Source organism: Sarcophilus harrisii, chromosome 6 (assembly GCF_902635505.1).
Source record: "Sarcophilus harrisii chromosome 6, mSarHar1.11, whole genome shotgun sequence".
Lineage (NCBI taxonomy): Eukaryota > Metazoa > Chordata > Mammalia > Dasyuromorphia > Dasyuridae > Sarcophilus > Sarcophilus harrisii.
Window position 1 is genome coordinate 34,909,323 of NC_045431.1, and position 19,573 is coordinate 34,928,895.

The 19,573-nt window shown below is 35.5% G+C and overlaps 1 protein-coding gene across 1 annotated transcript in view; it reads right to left on the reverse strand.

Annotated features, from left to right (window-relative positions):
• Positions 1 to 19,573, reverse strand: part of CORIN (corin, serine peptidase) — a 181,228-nt gene that overhangs the window by 23,915 nt on the left and 137,740 nt on the right. Inside the window, exons 11-14 of the mRNA XM_031941961.1 lie at positions 12,046 to 12,277; positions 6,325 to 6,470; positions 4,817 to 4,924; positions 798 to 911 (exon numbers count right to left, since the gene is read on the reverse strand). Coding sequence (XP_031797821.1) covers positions 798 to 911; positions 4,817 to 4,924; positions 6,325 to 6,470; positions 12,046 to 12,277 — 600 coding nt within the window. The remainder of the gene's footprint in view (positions 1 to 797; positions 912 to 4,816; positions 4,925 to 6,324; positions 6,471 to 12,045; positions 12,278 to 19,573) is intronic.

A 19,573-nucleotide genomic window follows, 5' to 3' on the forward strand; every position in this document is an offset into this window, starting at 1 on the left:
TATAGACATTCACTCAATTTCCAGTTTCTTGCTACTACAAAAAAGGGCTGCCACAAACATTTTTGCCCATGTGGGTTCTTTCCCTCATTTATGATCTCTTTGGCACACAGACCCAGAACTGGCACTGCTGGATCAAAGGGGTATGCAGAGTTTTAAAGCCCTGTGGGCACATGGAATTCCATTTTTAAAGTTATTGAAAATTGTTTTTACATATAATTGTGGGGGAAATAAAATACTAAATTAAATTTTAAAAATAAAATTAGACTAAGTCTTGCCTAACATTTTCCTACCAGTCAACTATCATTAAGAATCTACTATGTGCAAAGAATTACAAGTAAAATGTGTAAAAGCTGATAATGAAAAAAAAAAGTCAAAAGACAGTCCCTGGTTTCAAAGGTTACAGTATTATTTTATGATTGTGAAATTAAGTGGTTTCAATACCTTTTGCTAAAAAAACAAAAACAACACTGAATAGGATGAAGCAAATGTAAGCTCATTAAAGCTGTAAAATTTCATCATTAAGTATTTTTTGTTTTGTAAAACAGCATTTTCTCCTGCCTAGATGCCCTTCAGAAGTAGTCTCCATGGGCAGCAGAGGTGGCAGTGACGTAAGCAGTGCAGTGGCTTGGGACAAAGACCAGGGCAGAGACATGAAAGCAAAGTCCCTGTGCCCATCTGGATAAATCACAGCTACTGCAAAGTCCCCTGGGCAAAGGGCTACTTCAAAGATGTATTTGAGCTGAAAAATAAAGTGCTTAAGATGAAAAGGCAGTTTAGACAAACATGAATACACTCACAGCAGTTTTTTTCATCCATCTTATCAGGACAGTCTGGAAACCCATCACAAACCATTTCATGCTTGATACACAGTTTGCTGCCAGGACATTCCCAAAGCCCTCTCTCCTGGCACCCTAGAAACAGAAGATCACATTCATCCCAAGTGAAAACCTGTGAAGGAAAACCTGAAAAGGAAATACAGCCTTTCCTTTTTGATATCATAACAGAGAAATTTTATAATATGGACACTAGAGTTTTTTACTGTTTGCATTTCAGATCACATAATTCAGAAATAGTTTGTTAAAACAGTTTCAACTAACTCCGTAACTGTTCTGTATTAAGAAATATAGATTAAACAAGGCTGAACATTAACAGTGAGATCTGAAAATGTCAAAATAATGAACACAGGGGAAAAGTCATTAGCAGCACAACAAATTTGACCCTTTGCTTGCTGAACCATATTACAAATGTACACAAGCTACAGAGTAAAGATAGTGTTGGGGCAGGTGGGGAGAGAGGAAATATGAGGGACGAGGCTGTTAAATACGTGGTTATTATAACTTCAAAGTAATTCTCTTTGCAAGATACATTCAAAAACTTCTGTTGTTGCTCAAAGAGTAAAAGGCATTCTTGTTCTCAAGAATGACTCCAGAATCAGGGTACGAACTACACCATGTACTCAGACTCATGAATTTATAATCAACAGACTCACATGATTAGAAATGTGATCAATTAAATTGAGAATTACAAGCAAACCGCCCCCGAGGATTGGAAAGAATCAAAGGAAATATCATGCACAATTATTCAACTTAAATGTCATTCGATTCTGAATCGGCTATTGATTTATTCAGGGCTTTTTAAACTTTTTCCATTTATAACCCCTTTTCACCTGAGAAATTTTACAGGACCCTGAGATATATAGGTAAATGAAACAGGGAGACAAATCAAATATTTTCTGATGATAAATCATAATTTCATGATTCATGGGAATCATGTTCAGTTATGAAACCCTATATGAGGTCATGAACCTCAATTTAAGAAACTGGGGTCTAGGTCACTTTGAGATGGTATTCTGTTCTTGTTATTAGCTATCTTTAAAAGACTCCACTTTTTCAATCAGCAGATGATGCCCATGTCCTGAGGGACACATATCCATTCAGATCTGAGAACAGGAGTGAAAAAATTTAGCTGGCAAAATTTATGAGAGAAAAAAAAACAAACTAATACTCTTGAATCTTTGTTCACAAGCTGTCTGGCCATTTCTTGTACACTGCTAGACATTGATTTTTGTTTAACCTAACTGCTGAACCTTACAGTTATGTTTATTAAAATTCATCTAACAAGAACAGTCCTCTATTCTTGCCTGGCAAAATATGATCAGATCTCAGTCTATTAGCTACCCAGTGAATTAAATAGTTTTTTTGATTCTCAGGTTAATTGTAATTTACTTTCAATATTTTCACCAAAGTCTTGTAAAAAACGCTGAACGTTCAACATTCTACTGCAGACCCCCATCCAATTTGACATCAGTCAAATAGTTATCAATTTTGTCAATTTGTCAATACTCTTTGGACATGGTCATTAAACCAGTTACAAGTTCCTTTGATCATCCAAGCTAAGTTTCTCTGACTTGCCCACAAGATTTTGTGAAAAATCTTATTAAACATGATCATGAATGCCAACTATGCTTATATCTACAGAATTTCCCTGATATATCAGTGAAGTAAATCCAGTAAAAGGAAATAAAAGAAAAAAGAAAGCAAAGACATTGCTAGGACAGACGAAAAATCTAACCAACCTTTCATAATACCATTTCTATGGAAAGTTGTGTTCCAAAATCCCAAAGATGGATTTGCAGAAAAACTCTACCAACATGACCATCTTGTAAGGAAAAAAAATAGCATTTTTAAGATGAAAATAGGGGATCCTCAAACTTTAAATAAATGTAGTTTGTCAAATTATTACTAGAATATAAATTCTCTTTGAGTAGACAACATGTCTCATCACTGTGTGACTAATAATCCTACACATAATACCTGGCATGTAGCAGGTACTTAATAAATGTTCATTAACTACAATTGAATTATTTTGTTTGATGTGTTATATATTCTCAAAACACAACATATTTCTATATTCAAATGAATATAGAGAAACTGATTTTGGTGAAGTGGCTGGATCCTTTTTCCGTAATCACTGTGATTGTGAATCTTTTTAATCAAGCATTTTGTTTTAGCTGCTTTTAAAATTCTCCTTAGCCTCCTTCTATGCTCAATAAATATTAAGCCATCAACCCTTAATACTGAATTGAACTTAATTTACAAGGATTTTAAATCCTTAAAAATAGAAAATGAATTTTTTAAAGTTGCTTAAGCACCATCAAGCTTTCAATTTTCTATTAAAGTAGAATCTCATTTTCTCAACAATCATCTCCTCCTAAATCCTACAGCTGACCTCCAATTTCTAGTATTCTCTTCTAACCATCTTCCTCATCTACGGCATTTTCCTAATGTTGGAGACTCCCAGTGATTATTTCAAACTTCTTTAGACCTAAAATGTGATGATGAAATGTCATTTCATCTTTTAACTCCAGCATAATATCACCATCTGAGATTCTGTTCTGTGAACAAATCCAACATATCCCTCTCCAAAAGCCTTTTAAATAAGAAAAATCCAATGACTTTTGATTCCTTTCTTCCCATGAAGACATAAATAAGGAAAGAGGAACTTATGAGAACTTCAAAGCACTGAACGTCCCTTCCACTGCAACATTTTCCATGGTCAATGTCAGGTCACTCTGACAGCTGTAATTTTCCAACAGATGCAATCTTTCATATTTATAGCAGCAGATAAGAATTCTGTTGATTGCTTGTGACATTTTGTCTAGCCCCAAGAAGGGCAAGATCTTTCATAGAAATACATTTTGGGAAACAAGACAATATTTCATACCTTAAAGGTCAGGAGAATAAAAATGGTTCTAAAAGATGGATTGCTTCTCAAAAGTAAAAAGGGTCAATAAAAACTCAGAAAGGAAGATGAGCAAAATAATCAAAATCCAAGTTAATTCAACCAGTCACTCACTTATTGTGAATACTGTTTTGAAAACACTTATGTTCTGGTTTCTGCCCCGCTCCACTCTAAGAGTACATAAGGCCAAAGGTTAGCTGTCAGAAATGGAAAGAGGCTTGGAGTACCCTCTTGAAATTATCGTTGAGATTTCGGGCTATAATGCTGGTGAGGTTGAAGCTCACCAGTAGAGATGCCAGAAAAAGTTTCATCCTTTGCTCAGAGAGATTAAGTCATGGAGAGCATTAAAAACCAAAAAGGTTTTCAGAACTAAAGTCTATTTAAACCTACACAAACTCCAATTGATAAACAGAAGCGTTATGTTTAATGATGATCACATTTAATGTTAATTATATAAATGACATGACCAAGTTATATTAAGGTTCGTCTTTCTTTGGAAGAGAATACAAGCTGGCAGATAGTCAGTGGGATAGGGTGGCTTAAGGAAAACCAGCCTGAAAGTCAGAATAATATGGGTGCAAAGTTCCACCTCTGACTCTACTGGTCATGTGACCCTGAACAAATCACTTAACTTACCTTTCTCAGAATATATTACAGATTAAGTGCCAAACTACGGTAGAAGGAACAGCCTCCCTGAAAACTCCTCGTATCAATGAAATGACAAGGGCAGACAATTCTGGCCCTTAACACCGAACAACAGCTGGCTAGGATTCCCTCCTCTAGCTAAATTTGGGACATGAATGAAGTGTTGTTTTGTTTTTTCCCAAGAACAATCCCTACCATGAGCATCAAGTTCAAAAATTATAATTTTCAAGCATATTCTTCAAGCTTGCTAGAGATTTCTCTCTCAAATGTTCAGTATATTGGGCAGGATAAAAAATAGCTGAAATAGCTTTGGTTTGTTCCAACCTTTTCTCTGAGCTATGTTGGGTGAGAGAGCCAGAATCGTTATTCTTCTGTACCCACTACACAGCTATTGCTCTTCATATCTAGAAAAGAAGCAGCTGCTACGTACCGCAGTGATCTTCATCACTATCATCCTCACAGTCAGCCTGCCCATCACATCTTCTGGACGCCAGAATGCACCTTCCAGAGCGGCACTTGAAATGACTAGGGGAGCACTCTATTGTTAACAATCAATAGTAACAGTGTCATTGAATTGTAAAACCCACGGAACAAGATAAATAATATATTTTTTGTTGGAGATAGGGGTCAGAGAGACATTTGATAAAAGCAAGACTGGCTCTATGCAAAAATAAAATAGGTGAACTTTGGGGACTCCTATACTTTGGGGACACATCCAAATTAATTTGGCAAAATATTTGTTAAGAATCAAAATGGTATAGTTGAAAGAGTGCCATTTGGACTCAGACATCATGGGTCCAAATCCTGGCTTTTTCACTTGTGATATCTTAAATGACTACCTTCACTTTTCTGGGCTTTGATTTCTTCATCTCTAAAATGAGGGGGTTGGACTCTATGATCTCTAAGACCCCTTCCCAATCTAAATCTATGGTTCCTTGACCCACGGTGTGCAAGGGAACCTTTTACTATTTTGCTATTAATCACACTCCTCTCTTCCCCTGCTTAGTTTTTCCCTTCTCATGATGATACCCCTAAATTGATCTGAGCCACCCACCTTAATCATTCACACCAGCCTTTTTTTCCTACAAGTATCCCAAACTTCATTCTCCCACCCTCCTTCACCTCAAAACTTTCCTCTCTTCTTGCCTATTCTCTGAGATCTATCTTCTCTACTAGCTAACAGGACAAAATCATTCATATCAAAGATTGATAAACTATCCTTTTTAGAACTATTTTTCCTAGGTAACATACTTGTTTTAAAAGGATCCATCAAGGGCTTGGAAATGTTTTATTAGGGCTATTTTCTCTGACTTTGTCTTATCTTGATTGTCCCTCACAAGAAAGGCAAGACAGAACTCTAAGGAGGCAATTTTGCAGAGCAAAAAGAATACTGATTCTATGTTAGAAGACAGATTTGAATTTGTAATCTCTGCGAGACTTTGGGTTAATCATTTAATTTTTCCTTGCCTCAGTTTCTTCACCTGTAAAATATGTGGCTTTGACTAAAATGATCTATAAGGGCCCTTCCAGATTTATATTTGGGAGGTTTATTTCCTCTCTCAATGGCCATTTCGGACAAGAGAGAGTAATTCTTCCTGCCCGCCACCATTTGGGGAAGCAAGATTAAGGAGGGGTTCTTTCCCTCCCGAGATCTTCAAAATAAACCCACACAAGAAGCTGGGAGGAAATCCATCATTGGACATCTGGTTAGAGGTTGAGTTCATATTAAGAAATGTTCCTAATCAGGTGTTTGCATCATGGATGTTACTTCATTTTTACGATTACCATTAAAAAGGCAAAGAAATGGCAATGTGTAACAGATGGGCCCCAAATGTTAAGAGGTAATGAAGGTGAGAGAAATAAAGAGCAAAACAAGACCTTAAGAATCTGGCATGCACTAATCCTTTTCAATATCATCATCACCATAACAACAACAACCTTCTACATCTTCATCAGGCATTAGGCAGGTTTGGTTATCCGAATTTTCCTCTGGAAATTGAGTGCAATCTGTGTCTTCTGGCCACTGAAGCCCTACAATCCCGAGCACAGATTCACAACGTTCTTTGGAATGTTCACACAGCACCCTACGGAAGTGAAGAAAAGTCAGAGGCTAGAAACCCCCCCAGGATTTCATAGTCAACAAATTAACAAGCATCATCTGTGGCATTTGGTGGCCAAAAAACAGGGTGATGTTTCCTAACAGAATGTGTTCCAGCAATTCACTTCACCATCTGATACCAGACTTCGAAATTGTCCCAGGGATACAGGGATGCATTTTGGGATGAAAGTTCTGCCTCTATGGTGTCTTCTTGAGGCATTCCCTTCTGCCCTTCTCCCCCAAGTACGGATAAATGCAGATTCATGTCTCCCAATCAGTGGAATTTATGACCCATCTTTGGATAGCTCATTCTCCAGGGAATGGGGAAAGATGAAAGGGTATTCCCATGGAAAGAGCTTTGAATTAGGAATCAAAAGATTAGAGCTTTGATTTCACCACTTCCACTAATTCAGTTTGTGACATTAGGCAAGTCACTTCATCCCAACAGACATGACTTTTTTCCTTTGCATAAATAAAGAGTCTGAATTAGATCAGGGATTCTTAACTTCTGTTTGTATCAAAGATCCTTTGGCAGCTGGTGACACCATGGACCCCTTCTAAGAATAATTTTTTTTAATGGATAAAACAAGTCACAGGATTAGAAAGGAAATCCATCATGATAAAATGTATTTTTAGCAATATAAATAAAAAAAACAAATTCATGAACCCTAGATTAAAAATTTCATGATTATGTAATTTTTAAGAATCATAGGAACTTTAACAAAATTCCAATATTTGACTATATGGCTAAAATCCAAACAACTTCCACAATCCCAGGTCATCACATTGAATAAATCCCTTACTTAGAATCCTTTCTTCGGCAAGACTTGAACATTAACTCGCCAAAAAAATGCCTGTTCCCAAGACAATGTAATTTCTTCCTCTTCTCATATATTAAAAGTCAATTTCATTCAAAGAAATTTTGTTCCTAAATCATTAAATGGGAGAATCACTGAAAATTAAAAGTTTCCACTGCCTATTCCAATAGAAGAAAACAAAACTATTTTTCTGTCTATGTAATATTTCCTTTAAGATATTAAGAAATAACAAATTATTTCACAGGCCAAGAATTAGCAGGCATAGTTTCTAGCCCTGGTTCTGTTATTATGTGACAATTTAATTTCTTGGGGCTACAGATGATTTTTCTTATTTAAAAAATGGTTTAACAAGATGACTTTCTTTAGTACTAAGACTCGACAAATTACAAAAATGCAACAAAAATTCCAATTTTAAACACATGTTCTCTAAGTGTTCTGAGTTTAAAACTAAATTCTGTCAATCTGAATCATACTTTGTTATGTTGATAATTAGGATCAGATCCATGATAATCCTAATTGAATCATATTGCAGATGATCACCTCTGGAAAATATTTCTTTAAAAATTTGGCACTTACATATAAGGTTTCTAAGATGCATTCATTCATATAATATTTAATAAGATAATTCTATCATTGTAAGTCAGTTAATAAGCACTTATAAATAGCTAATATGTGCCAGGTACTGTGCTAAGTCCTTGAATATAAAGAAAGGTGAAAAACAATCCTTTCAAGGAGCTCATAATCCAATGTGATTGAAATCTGATGAAATTTAATCTGGAGGTCAACTATTCCAATTCCCTTATTTTTTCAGATGTCCTAAAAAACTGGACCCCACAGAAGGTAAATGATTTGATCAATAACACAGGTAGTAAGCAACAGAGCTAGCAGAGCTTTAAATCCTTCATTATTCCCACAGGCCTCCTTCCCTACCTGTGCATAAACAAATGCATGAATATGAAAATTTCCTTAGCATAAGCATAATATAATATCTTTGAGAAAAATACCTTCTTGCAAAAGTATTTGAAATTTTAACAAATTCAAAACATTTAAGTAGAAAAATAGATGTAGGACAAACCCAAAACATGGCTGATTATCCTCTAAAAGAATTTTTCTCATTAAAAATATCTCCTTTAGGGTAGCTAGTTGGTGTAGTGGATAGGGCACCAGCCCTTTAGTTAGGAGGACCTGAGTTCAAATTTGGCCTCAGATACTTAACACTTCCTAGCTGTGTGACCCTGGGCAAGTCATTTACCCCCAAATGCCTCAGCAAAAATAAAAAATAATAATAATATCTCCTTTAAAGGAATGAAGTTTTATTAGCTCTCCTAAAGACAAAAGCAAATGTTGTGGATTTTTTAAAGTCCCATAGAGCAAATACTAACATTCATTTATAGGATTTATGGGATCAAAATGAGCAAAAAAAAAAAAAAAAAAAGCACTTTTTCAAATAATAAAGCCTTTTTAAAGGTTCCATGATACAGAGTAAATCAAACTTCATGACTTCACAAAGTAATTACTCCAAAAGATAATTCCTTTAAAAGCAAATGTTTAGGGATATTCTGAAATCAAGGAAATGAGTAAGATCATCTATTTATTTTATTTTCTAAAACATGACTACCACTGGCTTATAGTAGCCTTCATGAAATTCAGTAGTATTTTTTGGGAAATTACTGGAACCCTCAGATATAATCCTTGCAGTCTATTCTAAAATACAATAGTTATATCTGCCAAGAACAGCTTAAAAATGAACACTAATTCAATACCACCTATTAGGTAATTTGGTGTTTAGAAAGAAGACCAGACTGGGGTCAAGAAACCTGGCTTTAAATCCTGGTTCTACTATTTATTATCTGTGAGATCTCAAGCAAATAATTTAACTTCCCTGGGCCTCAATTAGATTAGATGATCTCTAAATATAATAAATATTAACCGTATTAAATTTTTAAATTTTCACCTCGACATATGTCTCCCATTAAACTAAGATAAAATCTACAAACTTATAAAACTAAAATCTACTTAATAGGATGAACATAAATAAGGGAAAAAATTATTTAAAATGCCCTATGCAGGAACTCCCTACCAAAATGACTGCCTGAATGTGATACAAACCGCCGAAATACTCAGCCAACCCTGAACTTCTCACCAGACCAAATAATGGTTAAGTCCAATGAGAAACTGCAATAAATGTCTTCTTCCAGCCGGGAACTCCATAAGAAATCAGTCAGAAGTCCAAAAGTAATGGACAATTTCCATCAATACACACACACACAATTTAATGTTCTAGTATGACCAGAGTAAACCAAGGATACCCCTTATTTGCAAGCTCTATACTCTGAGGCACTAAGTTTGGAAAGTTTCCCTAAAAAAATTCCCTGAAAAGACCAAGAAAGGTCTTGGGATCTAGAAGTCCAACCATCCAAGATGGTTATTACAGACAGCCCTTTTGCTTTCTCCTCAACAAAGTTGCCAAAGGACACCATAGTACATAGAGGGCCAAGACTGGAGTCAAGAAGATTCATCCTTCATGAGTTCAGATCTAGTCTTAGACACTGAATAACTGTGTTATCTTTGGTAACTCATTTAACCCTGTTTCCTTGTTTGTAAAATAATTTAGAGAAGGAAATGGCAAACCACTCAAGTTTCTTCACCAAGAAGACCCCAAACAGTGTCATGAAAAGTTAGACAAAACTCAATAGCAACAAGAGCAAAGCTCTGGGAATGTTCTAAACTATGGATGTGAACTCATTGGGATTAATGCTTTCTAGAAATTGAGCTGAATTGCAAATTTAATCCCAGTCTCCTTCCTTAAGGGGGAAAGGGTAGAAAGAATGACAGGGAGATTTTGATGATGGCTATTTATAATAACTAAAAATTCAATTTAGGGAGTTAGAAACAGGGAATAGCTATTAGCAAATCAGTTGATGAGAATAATGCTTACACTTCTAGTGTCAAATATAATTATTTGTTTGAATTTATTTACAAGTATATACATATGTGGAGAGGATGAGAGGTGGTCACCAGCTGAACCGCTGGGTGAAATTTATGTATGTTTATGCCTGGTCTATCTTTAAGCAAATGTCTCTTTGTAAAAGCTAATCCAATGTCAAATGATCGCGTGGAACTGGATCCCTAATGGTAAGACATAGTGCCGGTGGGGAGTAGATGGCAAAGGAAAGAGACTTTACAATATCCTTGAATATTACCCTTGCAGAAGCCAGGGCAGAGGTGGATTACCAGGCTTAACTCTGAGAGAATGGGACAAAGTCAACCAAGTTACAAAAGGAAATGAGGGGCAAAGGAGATTGGGGAGCTCAGGATGACCAGAGTTGCAAATCTGTGTGACTAGAAGGTTGTTGTTCTTTGATCTTGATGACGGCCATGACATCAGGGACATGATGCCATTACATGCAAGTAAATTGATAGGAGGGAGGGTGAGAGGGCTGTGCAAAGTCACCAGCCTCAGTTTCTCCTCTGGAGCCATCTGGGCCCAGTGGCAAGATACAGATTGGGACAACTAAAGATTGCCCTCATGATAAGAATGATTTAGTTAGGAAAGGAGGAAATTTGAGGGCAAATGATAATGAGATCTCTTTTGGACAAGTATAGGATCAAATATGACAATTTTGTCTGCATTTTTAAACACAATTGTTCTTAATGCTATATAATTATGAATTAATTATTCATTTCATTCATTCAAATTAATGATTCTTGCCCAAAGATAAAGAAAAATTAACTTTTAAAAGATTCCCTGATAAGTTAAAGAATGGGTATAAAATTGCACTAGTACTTAAACCTAGTTTAAAAAGGCAATAATTGAATAAATGAATGAATTTTCCCCTCAGGTGTATCGCTACTAATGCTTTTGTTAATGGATATTTAATAAAAAAAATTTTTAATTTTATAAGACACTAAATTTCATTGTACCGGTATTCCTCTCTATGAAACTCTCAGCTATTCTATAATTTTGTACCTTCCCACACTTATTTTATAACATAACACTCCTAATTCTCAACCGGAAACTTTTAAATGGTTCTGAGCTACAATTCCTTTATTTATATTTTTATCTTAATAATAATAAATAATAACAATAATAGTAATTATATGGCATTTTAAGGTTTGTAAAATATTATATAATATAGATTATTTTATTTGATCTTCACGTCCACCTTGGGAGGTTGGAGATATTGTCATGCCCATTTTCTACAAGGAAATTGGAATCAAATGAGGTTAAATGATTTGCTCAAGATTTGCACAACCAGCTAAGTGTCTAAGATATCTCTCTCACTTTTACCACTTTTCCAAATTTCCTTCTACAATCACCCAACGCTTTAGTGATATTTCCCACGACACTTTTTGTGCTTAGATATTATTGGCATTTTTGTCTGTATCACTATGAAGTGCTAATTACCTTTTATTAGTATGAAACATTACCTAAAGGAGTTTACAAATCATATTTATCTTCGACAACCATACATATTAAAAAATATTCCCAATGCTCACCTTTGTCCGTATTCAAAACAATAAAACATTTCATTTTCTTGACAGCATTTCACAATTCTTCATCTGGCACTTGAATCCTGAATTTGGACTTTAACCATGAAGCTGCTTCTTATTTATCCCGTCTAAATTTTACTAAATTAATTTCCCTAATGACATTCCCTTCATTAGGCACAATTGAAAACGTATGACTTCTTTCCATGTTAAAATACAGATTGAATTGGTTGAGTGGTTCAAGGACATTACCTGCAGGGTGGGATGTGTTGGTTTGTATGTGGATCACATTTTGGTACTAAGATAGTACAAGCGAAGAACATGAGATATTTGTAACAGTTGGTCTGAACGAGGGCCGGGAAGAGGGAGGACTCCCAGCTGACAGAAGCATCTTTCTGAGTCCTGTGGCCGAGATAGTTTGGGAAATGGGTATAATTATAGGGAAGGTTGAGGCAAAGTTCCAGGGTGATTGGCTCACATTGACCTGCAAGAGAGAATATAGATCAGCTTATTTTAAATGTAAGTCAAAGGCAGTTTGGGAAAATCATCACAAGACTGAGGGTCCAATTCAGACATTCTTACTTTTAAAAAATCTCTTTTTTTGAACACACAGAGCTTTATATTAACTGTGATCCACTGTGATATAAACAGAAAAACAATATATGCAATGACTATAATAATGCAAATGGAAATAATAAAAAGAAACCAACCAAATTGTATATATATTTATATATATAATTATAATTATATATTTATATATATATATAATTATAATGGTCAAGGTTGGCCCCTAAAAAAGAGATGAGAAAATGCAATTTCCTCCTTTTATTGGAGAGGTAGGGAATGATAGTAATGGAGTTTTGTGAATATTGTCATATGAAGTATATGTATTACTTGGTTTTACTAAAATGCTTTCCTTTTTTTTCTTTTTTTTTCTAAATTTTTGCTATAGAGGAAGATTTACTAAGAAAAAGAAGCATGCATTCAGAAATGAATGTAATCTGAAAAAAAGGTTTTAGTTGTTTTTTAGGATAGCTCTAAAATATGAGCAATCACTTTTCTTTAATGATTAAAGATGGTTTCAATTAACACTAAGTTTTGTAATAAATACTTGGTTTTATATTCTTTCACTTCATATAATGTCATTATTTCAAATTATTCAGAGAGTTTTTCACTTTTCTAAGTATTCCATTCCTCACAGGCCTACTCATAATTGTCCACATTTGCCACAAGAAGCGGGGAAAACAGCATGATCAATAAAAACAGGAATTTTAGTATGTGGGGCTATTATAAACTGAGCTCTTAGTATCTGAGTCTCACTAGTAAATTTAAAAATCAGACTGCAGGATTGTCATTTAAGAGGGATTTTTTTTGAATATTTTTTTGTTTGTTTGCTTGTTTACCTGAGCAGGAATCTTCTCCATCAGTATGTCAGCCCCTTCTTTGAAGTTTACAATCTTAGATTATACATATATGACCTGCACCAAATTTCTCCCTTCACAATGAGGGAGGAGGAAAGGGAGAAAGAAGATGTGGAACTTAGGATTTTAAAGAACGGATGTCAAAATTTGTTTTTATATATGACTGGGGAAAATAAAATATTAATTATTTTTTATAGAAAAGAAACTTATTGTTGCTTGGAGCACTGAAAGATTTAGTGGTTTAGCCAGGACCAATATGGATCAAAGGGTTGAACTTGAATCTACTCCCCCCTGACTCTGAGATAGAATCTCTAATCATTATATTTCACTGCCTTTTAGCTGAAGATCTGCAAACCAAAGGTGTCACAGACAAAATGTCCAAATGAATATTTGGAAACATATTTGAGGCTGAAATACATGTGTGTTCAGGAAAAGTCTTCATTTGGCTTTGATAGTCTTTTTTTTAGGGGTTTTGGGCAGACAGATGAAGCTATAAAAACAATACACAACAATTTTCTCTCTTTTTTGTTAAATGGAAAACTTTCTGTCCCTTATCAGTCAATCAATCAACAAGCATTTATTAAACACTCCAGGCTAGTGCTGGGTACTAGGGATACAAATACAAAAAACAAAAAAAAATGAAATGAGTCATTTTTTTGAGTAGCTTACTTTCTATCTGGAAAGACAAGTACATACATAAGCATAAGAGAGATGAAAAATTTGTGTGTCCCCCCCCAGCTCAGTTGATGTAGTCACAAGATGCAATAAGTTAACAACGTGTGAACATCTTGTTATCCCTTTATGAAAAAATGAACATCTGGTCTCTGATTGAGCCAGAAAGGAGTAAAATCATTAAATGGGCAATAAGAAGCCATGACATTACAGGGCTTTAAATAACTAAACTCTAGAGAGTAGGGGCAAGAACCACTGATTGAGAAAGAATCTGGTCCCTGAAAGGCAATAAGTCTTGACAAAAGGAGATTTCTCTCTCCCCACCCCAACAGCCATGGTTCTTAGAAGCAGAGCTAATAGTCCAGAGAGAGACAAAGCATTTGAAGATTCAATTACAGACAGTTCAAGGCACGGTGGAATGAGGAGAGACGTGTATTATAGTCAGACACTGATACAGAGATGCAGGTATCCAAGGCTATAAACAGCTGCCAGGAGCATTACCTCTGAAAGGAGAGGAGAGAGCTGGCCATGGACGGACAGAAGTAGGAAGGAGAGGAGAGAGCTGGCCATGGACGGACAGAAGTAGGAAGGAGAGGAGAGAGCTGGCCATGGACGGACAAAAAGTAGAAAGAAAGAGAAGGGCATAAGTATTTATAGAACTTCTCCTATGTGTCGGGCACTTGCTAAGTGCTTTATTTTATTTAATGCTTATACCATTCCTGCAGGGTAGCTACTGTTATCCTTGTGAGATAGTTGAGGTTAAATAATTTGCTCTGGATCACACATCTAGTGTCTCTGACAAGATAAGAATTCAGGTCTTCTTCATTCCAGACTAAAAACTCTATCTACTGAGTCACCTAGATGACATATTGGCCTTTGAAAAGTTATGAGACTCTAAGAGAGCAGATTAAGACCCATTCACCAAGACACACTGCCCTCAGAGAGGAAGTTCTATGATGTTTCCATTAAGAAAGAAAGGATTTCAAGTTTTGTGGGTACAGAGGAATGATGATGTGTTCTCTACTTACTGGAACTCACTCATCCTATAGATGCTATTCATATTGAGGAGAGAGCACATTTCAAATTTATAAAGGAAATGATTTTCTTACCACTGTTCTTACTATGCCATCTCTGTAAGGTTTTTTTTAAAATTAAAATTAAAGATATCCACCAGCTGTCTTGATATAAAACACACCAGTATGGACCCACAAATAAAAGTTTTAGAGGAACACACACAAATTCAAGGTTATAGCCACCATCCAGACACCCAGCCAAAGAGTGTGAGTGGAAGTCAGGGTAGTAGCCCAGAGTCAGTGCTACATAGATGTATAAATAAAACGAAGTCAAAATAAATGCCAGGTAATCAAATAAAAGGGGTAACAAATGGAGGGCCAGAAATAGGTGGGGAAAATTTCATTATTATGTGGTATATGAGTTATGCCTTGAAGAAAGTTGAAGTATTCTACAAGGGAAGAGTGAGAAGAGGACATGGGGAAGAAACAGAGCAAAAGGTATGAAGAAAGAAGAAGGAATTCTCAGAAAGAGAGAGACCAATTTGACTTGACTTGAGAAAGGAAGTAATTTATAAAGAAGCTGGAAAGATAGATTAAAGGTAGGTTGTAAAGGGCTTTAAAATCCAAATGGAGGAGTTCATGTCGAGACAACGAGAGTTACTTAAGTTTACTGAGTAGGGGAGCAACATGATCCATCTGTACTTAGGAAAACTATTTTGACAGTTTTAGGGAAGAGGGATTGGGGTAAGACCAATGAGAAAGCCATTGGAATAGTTCAGGAGATGAAGACCCAAACTGTGGAGATCACTGTGTAGAGAACTGGGGGACAAAACATTGATTAAAATAGAACTCCAACAGTGAAATATTATTTAGTTAGGAAATGATGGTGTTACCATCTAGTAGTTGATAAATTTTTATTTAGTGCATAAATGTTGATGGAATCTTGTCACAGAACTTGAGAATTTCAGCACTAGAACATATTATGGAGATTACATAGTCTAACTTTGGATTCTCCATATCTTAGAATCCTTGGTTTCCTCCAAGATTATGCTCAAGTATCATCTCCCCCAGAAGACCTTCCTTCCTTCCCCCATTCCCCACCATACCATCCCTCATTAAGTCAATTTCTACCTACTTAATATTTGTCTTCTTCTACCCCATGTTTTATATCATTAGAATATAAGATCTTTGATGGAAGAGGCTGTACTTTTGTTTTTGTATCCCTAACACTTATCACACGCCTGACAGAGTAATTGCTTTAAAAAAAAGTACTTTTTGATCAATTGGTTCCACACGTCTGAACATGACAAGTAACATATTTTAATCCGAGACCTTCACAAAGTCCTTTTTTATTTGTATATTTTTAATAAGATGAAGTGTCCACACACCTGTATTTTGTGACTTGTATGACAAGCTTTTTTCCTGTCAAGAATAAACTCATTCACTCCTTTCATTTGGGCCTACCACTAGAGGGAGATCTCATCACAAATATTTAAGCATGTTGAAAATTCAATAGGTTTTTTTTCTTCTTTTTTTAGGGAAAGTATGATATAGTGTCTTGCAAAGTGTAATTTATACGCATAGTAGTTCTTAAATATACAAATTTTTGAATGAATGAAGAGACGAACCCTTGGGAGTTTCAGGATAACAACAAGTTTTAAAAGCTAGCTATTTTAAATAACGCTTTTGCTGTGAAAATGTTTTCTGTCCTAGATGAAATATAATACATAGACATACTAACTCTTCTTCAATGCTTAATGGAACATGGACTTCTAAACTTTGCACTTTAAATTTCATCTCTTAAATTCTTAAACACTTTATATAGCTCGTCATTATTTTCCCACATTCTCCAAGCAATAAGGAACAAGGGATGCAGATTTAATTTATAATTTAATTTCAAGTTCTCTCTCAAAGTGATGGTCAAGATTTCAATCCTTTTTTATTTCACTTCTATAATTTTTTATTTTCAGATATATTATTAATGTACCTTTCTATTATAAACATCATTTTCACTTTCTAAATATTCTCTGCACCCCCAAAATTCTCCAAGATTCTCCTCACACCAATAGAAGTCTACCTTGTAACACATAAATTCATCTGACCACATCAAGACTTTAATCTTATTATTCTCCAAATGGACTTGTCAGGAATTAAACTCAGAAGAGGATAATCCCATTATAAATTCTAATAAGAATTTGTCACCATGGCAGCATGATTATAATGGGACTTTGCAATCATAGACCAGGCTTACTTGCATAATACTCCCCAATTCTGCCCTCCCAAATATTCTATTAGAAAAATAAAAGGAGTTACACAACAATGTTGTTCAATCAATCAAAACACTTTGAAAAACATCATAAAATGAAAAGCTAGCAGTGACCTTAAAGATCATCAAAACAACTACTTCATTTTACAAAGCAGAATTTTGGCTCAGGCAAATATCCAAAGTTATAGAGATAAGGAACTCAACAGAGCCAGGGCTAGATCCTCTTAGCTATCTCTCTGGAAGTGAATAGACACTTCCCTGGATGCAAGAACAAGATTTACCTACCAGGAAACTGAACAGATTTGGATTCTCTATGACAAAGAGACAGTGACAGAAGCTTGAGACTATAGTCCAACGTTTAGTTTTACAATGGGATGGTGACTCTGAAATTAGGATAACATTCAGAGTATTTGCTCTAATTAATAATGTCTCATACCCAATGTTCTATACTCCAAAATCATGCTAAGTATCTATAGATATAATGTCACGTTTTTGTTTTATTTTACATTTTTGTCCAGAGAGAAAGCCAAGTATTGATTCAGGAAGGTCCTCCTTCCTCATTCAGGTCTCCATGGAAGACTTAGCAAAAGGCAGAATGGAGTATTAATGCTAAAGACCCCTGGACTCTTGGAACCCTAACATCCAGACTAAAAACTTCAGGCAAGTTAATTTTTCCACTTTTAACTTCATCTTTAGGATGAGATTAACAACAGCGGTACGACCTACCTCACAGAACTGTTGTGTGGATCAATTAAGACAAAAGAATCTGTCTTATAAACTTTAAAATGCTATGCTACTAGTTATTGCCTACCTTTGCAAAGAATCAAGAAATAAGAGAATATTTAAATGGTTTCAAAACATTGGGAAGAAGAATATCTTCATTTAAGGCAAGCATGTCAAACTCAAATAGAAAGGATAACTACTATATCATACGCAAGGATTTCGACTGACCTCATGTTGACTTAGAAAACCACATATTAACATTATCTGTGTTCTATTGTATTTTTATTTACCTTCCTAAATATTTTCCAATTACATTTTAACTGGTTCCAGAATGTGGTTGGAGAGCTGGCTAGTGTACCACCCATGTATTCAGCAGACATGTGTTTAACGCCTGCTCCACATAACATGTATTTGGTGGCGTAGCAGAAGTAAACAAAGGAAAAAGAAAGAGAATATTTCAATACTCTGTTTGTAGAAGGAATTTTTTAATTTCCCAATATTTACTTGCAGGATGGTAAAGTAGGCAGAGCAGTAGATAGAGTTGTGGATTTGGGGTCAAGAAAGCTTGTGTTTACAACCTACCTCAGACACTTACTACGGGACTCTGGGCAAGCCATTTAATCTTTCTCAGTATATAAACCCCCTTCCTAACATGGAATTCAAATAAAGTGACATAAATCAAGTGCTAAATCCTTAATCTAATCCTTAAATTGGATTATATAGTATTCAAATGGTGGCTATGCAGGCAACTATGTCACTTTGTGGGCAGGATACTGGACTTGGAGCCAGGAAGACTAAAATTAGCTATATGTCAATAGACAAATTCACTTGACCTCTCAGTCTCCGTTTCCCCATTGGTAAAATGGGTTTAATAAGAGCACCAGCCTCAGAGAGTAGACAGGAAGATTCCTATAAATCTTTGTGAAGTACTCTGCAAACCTTAAAGGCCCCCATTTCAAATGACTAATTGTAAACTTATACTGATCCAGAAATAAGAAATGCAAAGTTCTGGGGTGGGGAGGCGGGTGGAGAGGAGACATAAGAGGGGACACAAATATGGGGACATAAGAGAAAGAATATCATTCTGAAATACAATGATAATACCCATTCATGACATAACTGCATCCGTCTCTCGTGAAAGTCATTTGTGTTTTCTAACAAGTCAGTCAATTGCTCAATGAAAGAAGACGTCCAAAAATCTGTCTGCCAGTGGTTTTGTTATTTCCTTTCTCCTTCCCCTAACTCCTTCACATCCCAGTCTCAGAATCATGAGCAACCTTGACAGGTCATCTTGGCTTGGGGCTAGCCACTCATCCCTGTTACAAATCTGCAGCCTCAGTCCCGACAAGGATATCAATCAGAGAAGTTTCAGAGCAAATGAAAAGACCACAAGGATGGAAAGGATGAAGCCCAGAAGAGCTATTAATTAATTTCCAGGCTACACCCTTCTGTCCTTCCGGCCATACTTCCCATCACCTCTATGTCCACTTCACTCTGCAGGGCTTGCCTTAACTCTTCTACCAAGCTTAGTGTCCCTTTCTCAAAAGAATGCTTTCAAATGCACAACTAAAATCCATAGGATTAAGCCAACAAGCATTTACTAAGTAACTACCTTGTGTCAAACATTGTGCTAAGTGCTGGATCGCAAAGGAAACCAAATATATCAAAGTAGCAAAATAGCATTT